This window comes from Sciurus vulgaris (genome assembly GCF_902686455.1).
Source record: "Sciurus vulgaris genome assembly, chromosome: 14".
Taxonomy (NCBI): Eukaryota; Metazoa; Chordata; class Mammalia; order Rodentia; family Sciuridae; genus Sciurus; species Sciurus vulgaris.
Genome location: NC_136475.1, coordinates 62980627 through 62993229, shown reverse-complemented (window position 1 = coordinate 62993229; position 12603 = coordinate 62980627). Strand labels below are relative to the sequence as shown.

The following is a 12603-nucleotide window of genomic DNA, read 5'->3' as shown; positions in this document are numbered from 1 at the left end:
AGCTCAATTCACCAATCTAGATGCCCTTCAACAGATGAATGGATAAAGAAAATGTGGTACATATACACAATGGATATTACTCAGCCTTAAAGAATAATGAAATTATGGCATTTGCAAGTAAATGGATGGAACTAGTGAATAGCATGCTACATGAAATCAGCCATGCCAGAAAACCAAAGGCCAAATGTTTTCTCTGATAAATGGATGCTGATCCATAGTAGGGGGTGGGTAGGGAAGAATGAAAGAACTTTGGATTATACAGAGGGGAGTAAGAGGAGTGGGACGGTGGTGATGGGAAGGACGGTAGAAAATGAGACAGGCACTATTACCCTATACACATGAATGAAAAAAATAAAATTTTTTAAAAAATGTGCTTGCTGAAAATTTTTGAGGATTCAAATCAATATAAATTTGTTAATATTACAAAAAAGGTAAGTATAATTACTTCCTATACAGCTCTAACTATAATGGAAGTCTGAATATGGCTTCTATTACTGCTTTGAATAAATGAATAACATATAAAGAACAGATTTTTTAAATCCTATTCCTTAGTGATAAATTGATATTGAATAATTTAAGCCAAAAATTGTCAGTTAATTTAAAAAATCTATAATAGCATAACTTTTAAGATACTCCCATGAGTAACAATTCAGCCTTACCTGTTTAACATAATGGATTTGTGACACTCCATCCGTGAGTTGCACACAATGTAACAGCAAAGAAGCTAGATTTTTTCCTTCCCCATCAGCAAAAGCTACATAACAAACACAAAGTTAATTCAATAATTTAACAACATATGGATGAGTTTCCCTTCATTATGAATTCTATGAAATTTTTAAAGTTATAAACCAAAACAGCAAGTAGACCTTAGTGTGAAGTCAGAAATTCAAGAAAATCATTTTAGATCCAAAACTGGGTATAAGAAACATGAAAACATTAAACTGAATTTGAATATTATGTGCTGTGGGGTTCCAGGGATTAAAATACTCTACTTGCAAACTGGTTGAAAAAATGTATTCAATAAATGAACTTTGAAATCACCTACATCTCAAAATTTCAAGGTCCTGATGACGAACTGTCAGTGCAGCAACTTGCATTTCTCTCTTCTTCTTTACACCCATTTTAAATAGAATTAACAGCAATTACTGCAAGAAAAAAGAGTGTGAGGCATTGTTCACTGGAGAGCTTCTCAACCTCAACACTGACATTTTGGATGGGATAATTGCTCATTGAGGAATGTTGTTCCCTGCACTACAGGATGCTCAGTTTCTTTAGCCTCTACCCAGTAGATGCCAGGAGCATGGTCCCCCAAACAAGTTGTGATAACCAAGAAATGTCTCCCAACATTGCCAACTGTACCCTGGGAAGCAAAATGCTCCAGGCAGAGAAAATCTGATTTACAGGTTTCTTCCTTGAAACATAAGATTTTTTTAAGTTCAAGAAGAGTTTATTATTTTTCAAAGTTACTTTTACCCATTATAACCCAGTTTCTATATTTTAAAATAAACAAACTTTCATTATAATAAAAATTAGAGAAACCAGCTATTTTTCCAAAACAATTAATTGGGCCAAACTAGCCAAGAGGTACAGCTATGTCTTGATTTCTGCAAATGATTTTATAAAGAAAATTTTTAGATACTCTACTATCTTTGTGAGTTTGTTTTTAGCTAACCAATCAAGGGATTCATAATGAGCTTTTAGCTAACCAATCAAGGGATTCATAATGAGCTAAAGAACCCTACTCAAAGGCTACAAACTAATAATTTCATGCCATCTGGAAAAAGTCACCAGAGAAATGCCATGAGCCTCTTTTCTTGATAGTTAGCAGTCTTGGCATTGTTTATGATATAAACACTAGAGGACATAACATATGCCTCTATAAAGACATAAAACTGGGAAGACATGTTGAGTGATAGAATCGCTCAAAAAACTGGAAAGATGAACAACATGGAATTTACCAAGATAAAATAGAAATAAAAGTAAAATGCTGCATTTAAATTAGAAACAAAACAAAACAAAAAAAAAAAACAAAAGCAAACAAACAAACAAACAAACAAAAAAAAAAAAAAAAAAACATACACCACAGAAATACAGGATGGGGAGCCAGACACAGTTGAAATGTGATTTGAAACAGTGCAATATGTGAGTCAATAGCACAACCTGACTGCTAAAAGCCACATTAGAATTTGGTCAGATCAGGAGGGTTGCTGATTCCTCAGTCATCCAACCAGGTGAAGTGACATGGGGAGGGTATGTGCAGGGATGGTAGCATACTTGAAGGAACCTCAATAATAGAGCATCCAAGGAAGAATTGGATTTCTGAAGGGCCTGGAAAGTACCTCCTTCCGAAAACTGCCCAATTAACCAAATGTGGTTAGCCTGGAGAAAAGACAGGACAAGTGCCTTAAAATAGCTGCTGGACTGCTTTGGAGAAAGGGCAATAGATTTTTTTTTTTTTTTTTTCCCTTGCTAAAGCATTAATAAATCAATACAAGTTTCAGGGAGACAGATTCCAGTTCAAGTCAAAGGAAGAACTCCATGTTCCAACTAAGGAATGGGCTACCTTTTAAGCAGAATTTCCCAGCATGGGAACACACAAACAGAAGTTGACTAAAAACAGTTTTCCTGGACTCCTGACATGGTCTCTTCTGGCCTCCTCTTTTTATCCTTGCCTTCAAAAGGAGTTCATTCTTTTAAAAATACTAATCAAATCTAATTGCTCTCTTTCTTAAAATTTCTAAGGGCTTCCAATTACACTTAGAGTAAAATCCAAACTTGAGATTTTGGCCATGAAGGCCCTAAATAATCAGGTCCTGGTTTCCTCTGCTATTCATCTCAAATCAACCTACTCTTCATCACCTCAAGAGCCTTTGCAGGCTGGGGAGATAGCTCAGCTGGTAGAGTGCTTGCTTTGCAAGCACAAGGCCCTGAGTTCGATCCCCAGTACTACAAAAGAAAGAAAGAAAGAAAAAGTCTTTGCACTTCCTGATGTTCTTTCTCCCACTTAAGGAGCTTTGCATTTCCCAATCTGCCTATTAATATTCATTCTGCAGCATCTTTGCAACTACTTATTATTATTCAGGTTTCTGTTTAAATAACCACATCCTATGGGAAGCTTTCTGTGACTGCTTTAAAATGCCACCACACTTAACATTGCCATGACTTTATTTTCTTCACAGTACTTATTAGCTAACTAAAATTATATCATCTTGTTCGCTTTTATATTGTCTGTCTCCCCTAGTAGTAAACTCCATGAAGGCAGCAACTGTAACCTATTTCGTTCAGATTTTACTTCTCAATTGCTAAGAGTAACCTGGCACATAGAAGGTACCCAATAAATATTTGGTGAATTAACAAACATCTGCGGAGATGTTCTAAAAGAGGGATACACCTTTAATGGCAGAAAAGTGGACTAACTGGTATCTACAGTGCGTTCGATAACAAGAACCTATGGTCCATTTGGGAAGTAAAATATCAGTACAGTAATGGCAGGTAAGGAACCACTTAATCAAAAAATGTAATAAAAAATGGACGCAGCTAGAGAGGCACTGACAAGAGAGGAATTTCAAAAGTGCTATGATTCGATTTACGGAAATAAATGAGGGTTGCTTCCGTCAGAAGCCATCAGCAATACAAAGTGAGAAAGATCTTAATATTTTATTTGGGGAGACATCCCCAGTAAATGGTGAGAAAGTCTATAGCAGAATTTGATGCTGGAGTCCTCTGGACTACACAAAAATAGTCTCAGTGATTATATGCATGCTCAAGGGATGCCTAAACGTGTGTCCTGATGAACTGGGCCTCCCCAATAGGGAAAATCCCCTGTCCACCTTAATGCCTTGCGTAAGCGGCCAAAAGGTGCCCCACTTAGTGCCTCCCTTTCGATCGTTGCTTCCCTCCCATCTACACCTTTCTGGCTGACTCCCACAAACATTCTCTGGGCGATTTTCGAACCACGTGGAGTCCAAGGATGACAGGTGAAAAAGTGGTTAAAGGGCTGTCTCCATGGAGACCCAAGCGACCGGAAATGAGTTTCACAGCCGCCAAATCCTGGCTCTACTAGAGATGGGAACTGATGTGACTCTCCAGGCGGCCCTAGAAAACTGGCCCGGCCGAGCGGTGGAGATTCCCGCGCTACCGCGGATCTGGCAGACAGGATGCCTGGGAGCCAAACCTCGAGGGCGTCCGAGCAGAGTCGCAGCGATCTGAACAAGTCCCGGAAACTGGTCCACTGTACGTCGCCTCCGCGGCACGCAACGTGGTCTACAGCCGACTACCGGGCCCGGACGGAGAGAGGCGGGCCCCGCACCTTGAGAGCAATCATCGCGAGAGTGGAAAGAATGCAGCTCCTCCAATCAAAAGTTCGTAAGTCCGTGACGTCACCGCGGAGAGGCGGTGACTAGCGAATTTAGTTAAACCGCGACTGTAGGGTCTGCGCAGTGATGGGACTGGAGCGTCCCAGCCGTCCCAGCTGGTGGAAGTTGTGTCCTTCACGTCCTCTTCTGGGCGGCCTAGGCTCTGGCCTCCACACTACTGGGTCTCAACCCCGATCCTCTACCTGTTTCCCACTCCTTTTCTCCAGCGCAGATGATACTAAGGGAAAACGACTTTGGGCTGCTGAAAACGAGATGCCCAGCGAATTTAGAGGCTGCGAGAGTGGTAGGAATCGGCAGGAACTGAAGCGAAGCCACGAGAAGAATTTGGCCTAAAATGAGAAGTAAAGTATGCCAAAGTGCATTTATTTATTCGGCATCTAGTTAATGCACTCTGCTGTTGGAGCGTTACCAGGCACTAGCCTTGAAAATGGTCTTTAAGGGAAATATGCAATTCATACAAATAGTCACACGATTCAGGACTTTAAAATTAAACAAAATCACGGAGTACCAAACACTACACTGGGAGCCAGGACTGGCGGCAAACTCCAGAAAAAGATGCTGTGTTATCTTGAGGAGCATTAATTAGGGGTATGCCGAAATACATTCCAGGAACCTAACGCTTCATTCAGGTTAAAGATATTGCACTTTTAAAACATAATTTATGTGAATTTTAAGTCACCGTGCCTTGTTTATCTTTGTAGTTTTGCCACGAGTCTATGTGTGACTAAATATCTTGTTTGATTTTGAGTTGTGTGTATGTGTGTGTGTGTACACCAAGGATTGAACTCGGCATTCGACCACTGAGCCACATCCCCAGCCCTATTTTTGTATTTTATTTAGAGACAGGGTGTCACTGAGTTACTTAGTGCTTCGTGCCTCAACCTCCCAAGCCACTGGGATTACAGGCCTGCGCCACTGGCCCGGCTTGATTTTGAGTTTTATTTATGAAATTGTAAATGTATTCTCCAGCAATTTGCTCTTTTCAGCATAGTTTTTTTGGTTTCGTGCACATAAAAAGGTGACTGTAGTTTTTTCACTCACTGTTGCATAGTATTCCACTGTTTAATGGGCTGTACTACATTTACGTATCCATTTTAGTACCTCTGGACATTTACGTTATTTCCAGCTTTTACTCTAATAATCTGGCTGTGAACTATTTCATGCATGTCAACTGATGAGTGTGTGCAGAAGTTTCTCTGCAGTAATTGTTTAAAATATTTTGTTGGTGGGAACTGATATTATGAAGTACATTGTTCTTTAAAACCAAGTACATGTAAGTACTCATATACAACAAACAAAAATATCTTGAAATATTTGTTACTCTACAAGAGCTCTGAAATTTTCTCTATTTACATTTCTTTTTGATTATGATAAAATGCACATAACAAAATTTATCATCCTAACCATTTTTAAGGGTGTATGTGTGTGTGTGTTTAAAATGTGTTGTTCCCAGCCCAATTAAATAATTACATAATTCTTGATGGATTCCAAACCTTTTTTGGTTCTGAACAAACCATTTGAAAGTAAGGAACAGACATTGTGAAGAGTCACTCTACCACCCACCAATGGGAGGCAGGCTAGGAGGCAAACATAATAAACATGTATATTAGGAGGTAGTGACTGCTACGGGAAAAAAGGTAGAACAACATGAGAGTGTAGACAAGATTTGCTGCCATTTTAAATAGGGTGGTCAAGTAGGCTCATTGAATAAAAACTCCCAAGTGGCACAGACATCGGGGGAGGGGAAAGCTTTTCATGTAGAGGGAAGAGCCAGTGGAAAAGTCCTGGGGCAGGAGCTTGCCTGTTGCAAGACTCTCGGGGAGGCCAGGATGGCCAGTCAAGTGAGCAAGGGATAAGTAGTACCAGGTGAGACAGGGTGTTCAGATTATGTAAAGCCTTCAGATTATTATAAGGACTTTGATTTTCACCGTTAAGTGAAATGAAGAGCCATTTTGGACAGAAAAGTAATAGGATCTAGTTTACATTTCAAAAGAATCACTGGGCTCCTTTGCTGGAAAGAGACCTTAGAAGATGCAGGAAAACCAGTGATGAGGCTCTTCTGTAAACCAGGCAGGCGAAGTACTGATGGCTCAGATCACAGCTTCAGCAATGGGAGAGTGTGAGAAATGGACAGATTTGGGATGTAATTTGAAATTTCCTGAAGGCTAGAACAAAGAAAAGAAGAATCAAATATCATTCCAAGATTCTGGGTTTGAGCAGCTAGAAGGATGAAGTTGTCATCCACAGAGTGGTAGGGGCAGATGTTCACTTGGAGCAGGTTTGAATGAGTTTAAAAGAGACTTGGGGGAGAGGAATTGGCAAGATTATAATTGACTCTCAATCTGCAGAGTCCACATCCATAGATTGGTAAACTATAGATTGAGAACATTCTGGGGGAAAAAAATGTGTCAATATGTACTAAATATGTACAGACTTTTTTTCCTTGTCCCTCACAGCACAACAACTATTTACATATCATTTATATTGTATTAGGTATTATAAGTAATCTAGAGATGATTCAAACTGCATAGGAGGATATGCTCAGGTTAAATGCAAATACTATGCTATTTTAAATAAGGGACTTTAGCATCCTCAGATTTGTGTATCTACTTAGAGGGGAGGAGCCTAAAACCAATCCTTCATGGATACTTAGGCCTCCCAGTACACAAAAGGACAGATAAATGGAGTGGTTAACACCTGGAGAGGTAGGGACAATAGGTTTGTTTTAATGGTTGAAATATTAACACATTTGGAGAAAAATAAACCTTTTGTTTCTATAGGCACCTGGTGGCACCACCAAGTTGAAACTAATTTAAATTCTCTGCTTGAGGTTTTGCAGAGCACAGTAACATAAATGTGAACCACAAACTTTTTTAAAAGTCACTATGTATTTTGTTTGTAAAAGTGTATTCCAATGGAATCTTAAATGACTAGTAAACTTTAGTATATGAAAGTGTAAGTGAAAACACACTTAAATGACACAGTTAAAGTGGGCTAGATAAAATCATGAAAAGTAATCCATATAGCCATATCTTATTCAATATAATTTAGCATTATAAATATGCATCTATTAAAATAACATTTTCTTTTCAATTAGAGAAGGGAATTTTTTTAAATTATTTAATGACACATTTTCAGATATAATTTTTATTTTGTTTTATTTTTTGTAGTAGTGGGATTGAACCCAGGGATTTCCGCATGATAGGCAAGAGCTTTGCCACTGAGCTACATCCCCAATCCTCAGATATAATTTTCAAATTTGTTTACACTTATAAGGACATTTGAATAATTAAAATCTAGCCTTTTAAGACCACAATAGTCTATAATTGCATATATATTCATTGCCTGTTCATAAAGATCTCTATACCAACCAAAACTTCAGAAGCAATACTACTGACCAAAGATATGATTCTCTTGCAAGTATTGTTTTCCCTACAGAAAGCATAATAAAATCTCCCAGTTTCAGTCACCTTTATATTCCATACAATTATAATATATAGTAATCTGCCACTAATGCATTGTAATTTACATAAGTAATCCCCATAAAAAAACCTTATTTATAGTTCTGTCTAAAATGAAGTCCAAAATCATACTAATACTATGAATATAAACATTTTGCTATTCGTTAATATGAAATTTTTTTATTTGTTAATATACATGTCCCCAAGTCAGTGAAAGAAATCAAAGTACTTCTATTACTTACTTATATATCTGTGGCCTAAAAAACAACATTTATTACCTCTCAGTTTCTGTGGGTCAAATTCAGAGCAACATTGCTAGGTGCTATGTGTTAAGCATAGAGATTAACACCTAAGTCATTAGGTTCCCATCAAGATTTTGACTCTCATGGATTGTAGTGGTGCACGTTTATAATCCCAATGACTTGGGGGTTGAGGCAGAGAATCATGAGATTGAGGCCAGCATGATCAACTGAGGCCAACCAAGACCCTGACTCAAAATTTAAAAATGTAAAAGAGCCGGGGATGTAGGTCAGTGGTAAAGTGCCTCTGGGTTCAATCCTTAGTGTTGCAGGGTTGGGTACTTTGGGATATATTGGTTCACCTTGCCATCACCTAAAGGCTTGGATCAGGTAGAAGGATCTACTTTAAAAATGAGATACTCCTTGGTGCTTGTTGCTGGTAGAAGGCCTTAGTTCCTCCCTGCCATGGACCTTTTCCAGGCTGCTTGAGCAGTCTTACAACATGGTGGCTGGCCTTCCCTAAAAAGAGCAAGAGTCAGCAAAGTAGAAGCTTCAGTGACCTTTATGGCCACAGAAGTTACAAACTGTTGTTTTCATCATATCCTATTGGTTACAGAGACCATCCATATGAAGGGTCTATGCAAAAATGTCAATACCAGGAGGCCAGTATCATTGGAGCATCATTTAGGAGGCTGGCTTCCATGGTACTATAGAATATCTGTAGACTTTCCTTTCCTTTGTGCTTAAAATGTGCTAACTAATGGATCATAACTAAGGAATGATTTACTGAAGAATTGTTTGAATATAATTTCTACAGTGTCTCCTAAAGAAATATCAATGCTCATATTTCCATATAAAGTTATTTACCTTTAATGGCATACACTTTCACAAAAGCCAGCACAAAATTTAAACATAAAACTAGGTTGATTATGAGTAATGAGCATTTTAGATGTTTTTCAAACTCTTTAAATTCCAATCTTATCCTTTCCCCCACTTAAAAATGGGGCCATTGTCTATATAACACTCCTCTTTGCCATAAATCAGTCTCCAGCTTGAGTAACCTCCATATTTCCTAAAAGCACTTTCATACATTTTGTTATGCTATCTGGTAGGAGGTCTTTCGTATTTCCCCCTGGGAAACCTCACACTTGAGGATCCACTTCAAATGTCATCTTCTCAATAAAGCCTAACAATAAGTCCCTCTTCTTCCATCAAATTTAGATTTTTGTCACAGAACATTGTCACTTTGTTAGTACATAGTAGTTAGTCTTGTTTTTCTCAAGACTTCTAAGTTATAAACTTTTCCAAGACAGAAACCATCTTTGGATCCCTAGTATGTAGCACAGTGCCCACCATGGGTAGCAAGGCAAATGTTTATTATTACGCTAGAATAATAGGGCAAGCAAGTTCTGCCAGTGTTAGTGTGCAGTGTCACTTTCTTTACCACTATGTGGCAGCAGACTACCGAACTCATAAGGAGTTCAGGCCGCATGAGCATTTACCAAATTAGACATTTTTTCTGGAAGCAGTATTACAGGGGGCCCTCAATGTCCATGCTGTGTTTCCACATTATTTAAATAATAGCATTTTTTATGTGAAATATAGTCTTGATACAGAAAAGTACATAAAAGAAACACTGATAAAGTTAGCTTATAACTTCCTAACCAAAGGTATGTTAGAATAACTTATCGATTCAGTTTGAATAACGTATATATTATGAAATATAACTATCAAAGAGAAAATTACTTTGTGAAAATTACTCAATATTGTTTTCACAAATTTATCCATGTTGTTGCTTCTGCTTTTTACATCAAAATAACAAATACTTAAACTTTAAAGGATAATTTAGCAATAAGAAAAAAAGTTGTAATATAATATGACCTGAAAATATTAGAACAGAAAATTAAGTATATATTAAGTTTATAACTTCATAAAATATAGGTGTTGTGAACATTTGGAAGAGAATGTATTTAGAACAGAAGTTTTTCAGGCAGGTAAGATAAGTGAGTTTTTTTGTTTTTGCCTTCTCAAACTTTAATGTTTCAGCACTGGTTTAAAAGAGTTGTGTATATGTGTGTGTGTTAATTATTGGCGATTGAACGCAGGGGCAGTCTACCTCTGAGTTATATCCCCAGCCCTTTCTTTTTTTTTTTTTTAATTTTGAGACAGGGTCTCGTTAAGTTGCCTAGGCTGGCCTCAAACCTGTGATCTGTTCCTCCTGCCTTAGCCTCTTGAGTCACTCACTGGGATTACAGGAATGGACCTTGGAGCCCAACTATACTTATCTTTTTAAGGCCTGTTTTTAGAGATTCTAGAGTTGCTAATTGGAACATCTCCAAATTACCAAAAAGTTACCCTTTTTTAACTATTTGAATTATATTAGTATCATATTAAAGAAAGGCATCAGTTGTGTTGGACAAAGAAAAACTTATACCTTTAAAATGCATAGCACTATCCTTGGTTGAAATGCTTTTTTAAAAAAGTAATTTTTAAAAATGTCTGTTGTAAAAAGCAATCTCATTTCCCTTCATTATTCTACCACTCAAAACATTATTTTTCTGGAGCTCATGTATAGACTTTAGGTCTAAGAGAGACATAGGGAATTAGCATTGCCCTGTCCATGTTGTCCCAATTCTCAATCCTCCCTCTGGGTGGAACTAGGGGATACTGCCTTACCGAGTATGTTCATGCAAGGTATATAAATAGATCTGAATTGAGATAGATAGCTCAGTGTCTAGCTGAGTGTAAGTAATAAGAGAAAGTACAGACAGTAAGATGGTGGTTACAATCTGAGTTTTGATGCTAACTCATTCTCTAGCAGAACTAGGTGGAGAGCCTGCAGAACGGCTTCTCGGAGTGATTTTAGGTGTCAGTCAACACTGTTAACATGCTCGTCCATTTCAGGCAAAGCCTGGTTCACTTCTGTGGACATTCCTGAAAGAAAGTTCACAAAATGAGGCCATTCAGCTTTATTTTCCAAAAACAGTACCTTCTTTGGGCAACTGAATGTTCTGCCCTAGTGTCTCCTGTCAGACCTGCTGGCTTTCCGGTTGCTAGCCTCTGCCCTCAACCAGACATTGGTGGTGGGGATTGGGGGCAGGCAGTGAACAGTGTGAAAAACTGAGTTATCAGTCAGACTCTCATAGCATACACAAGCACAGAGGACACAAGTTGAAGATTCTTGGGAGATAAAAGCCACATTATCTGCACCGCAATGCAGGAAACCTCTGTGCTGGTCTAAGAGGGGGAACCAACTTCAGGGGACCTCACGGAGGAGGAGTCGTGGGCCCAGAAGTCTGGCTTAGGTTGAAGTGCATTATCAGGGCCTCCTGAGGGAAAACCTGTCTCCAATCCCCAACCCTGGGAGCTTTGAGAAGGCCATCCCTCCATGCACACAGACTCGATCTCCCTGTCCTCCATACCCAGAGCCTTTCTGGTCTAGGGAGGAATTCAATCAGGCCCCTTCCCACAATCCTAATCATTTTCATTATTTCTTACTGTGATGGGCTGACAGATCTGACTCCATGAGAATATTATAGTCCAGACTCTAAGGGAAATGACTAAACAGACTCCATTTTGCTCTAAGATGCCATGTTATGTAGGAAATAAACTTCTCCCATGGGAACGCCCCGCCTTACTTAGTGTGACATGTTTAACAATACAGAATGACAATTCCTATGTAAAGAAAAATTGCTCTCTTGATTCCTATTGCTCTTAAACAATGTACCATGTGAACAGTGATTGTGTGGATGTTAGTAACCATTCTTTAGTTTGTACCTAGGTAAGGGCCATTTTGACCCACTTCTCCCTCTGTTGATGATCTCATGATGTTAGTTTGTAATTTCGAATCATAGCAACAGACACTTATGATTGATGTGATTTTTGATATAAGAACCCCTACGACCCTGTGGTCAGGGCTGTTCTCCCAATAGCCATTTTTTGGGGGCATTGTGTGAGACAGTCAACTGGCCAGCTTAATAAACTTGGACTTCTCAGTGGTGATCGGTCTGTTCTTAAGTTGCGCCCCATAACATTACAACAGTCCTGTGAAGCATACAGGTCTGGAATTCTCATCTCTTTTACTGATGAAGAAACCAGTTCAAGTGAAGCAAGTAACTGGTGTGTATTGATTCTGATGCTTTGTCCGTGGCTCTTTCCATTATATTCTAAGTTCTTTTTTTACACTGCAAAGGAGTCCAATTATGGCAGTGATATTTTCCTACAAAGTGAAACAATGCCATAATTCCAAGGGCTTGGGAATTAATGGTCCAAATGGGTAATTTGGGTTTAATGTTAATACCTGAGAAGGCGACTCAGGACCAGAGAGGCTTTCCAAATGTCACCTCTGCCATCTGGTGGTCAAATAACAATATAACTACAACAAATGGGTATTGATACAATCATGTAAGTCATGCATGACCCAGGGGGCCAGGTGAATGATTTTAGTCTGGGCCCTGACTTTTAAGGCCTGAGATGACAAAATAGAATGTTAAATACACAAATAAAGGTCAAAGGTTTTCCACAATG

General features: G+C 38.6%; 2 protein-coding genes across 2 annotated transcripts in view; one reads left to right on the top strand and one right to left on the bottom strand.

Moving 5' to 3' along the window:
- The window catches only part of THADA (THADA armadillo repeat containing), a 313149-nt gene extending 308845 nt beyond the window's left edge, over positions 1-4304 (bottom strand). The window contains 3 exon segments of the mRNA XM_079109756.1: positions 660-754; positions 1046-1145; positions 4175-4304. Coding sequence (XP_078965882.1) covers positions 660-754; positions 1046-1121 — 171 coding nt within the window. The 5' untranslated portion in view covers positions 1122-1145; positions 4175-4304.
- Positions 1700-5766, top strand: LOC306643568 (uncharacterized protein). The gene is made up of 2 exons (XM_079109802.1): positions 1700-4365; positions 4588-5766. Exons 1-2 carry the CDS (start codon positions 4158-4160, stop codon positions 4707-4709), a joined length of 330 nt encoding a protein of 109 aa, XP_078965928.1. The 5' UTR covers positions 1700-4157; the 3' UTR covers positions 4710-5766.
- The last annotated feature ends 6837 nt before the right edge of the window (positions 5767-12603 follow it).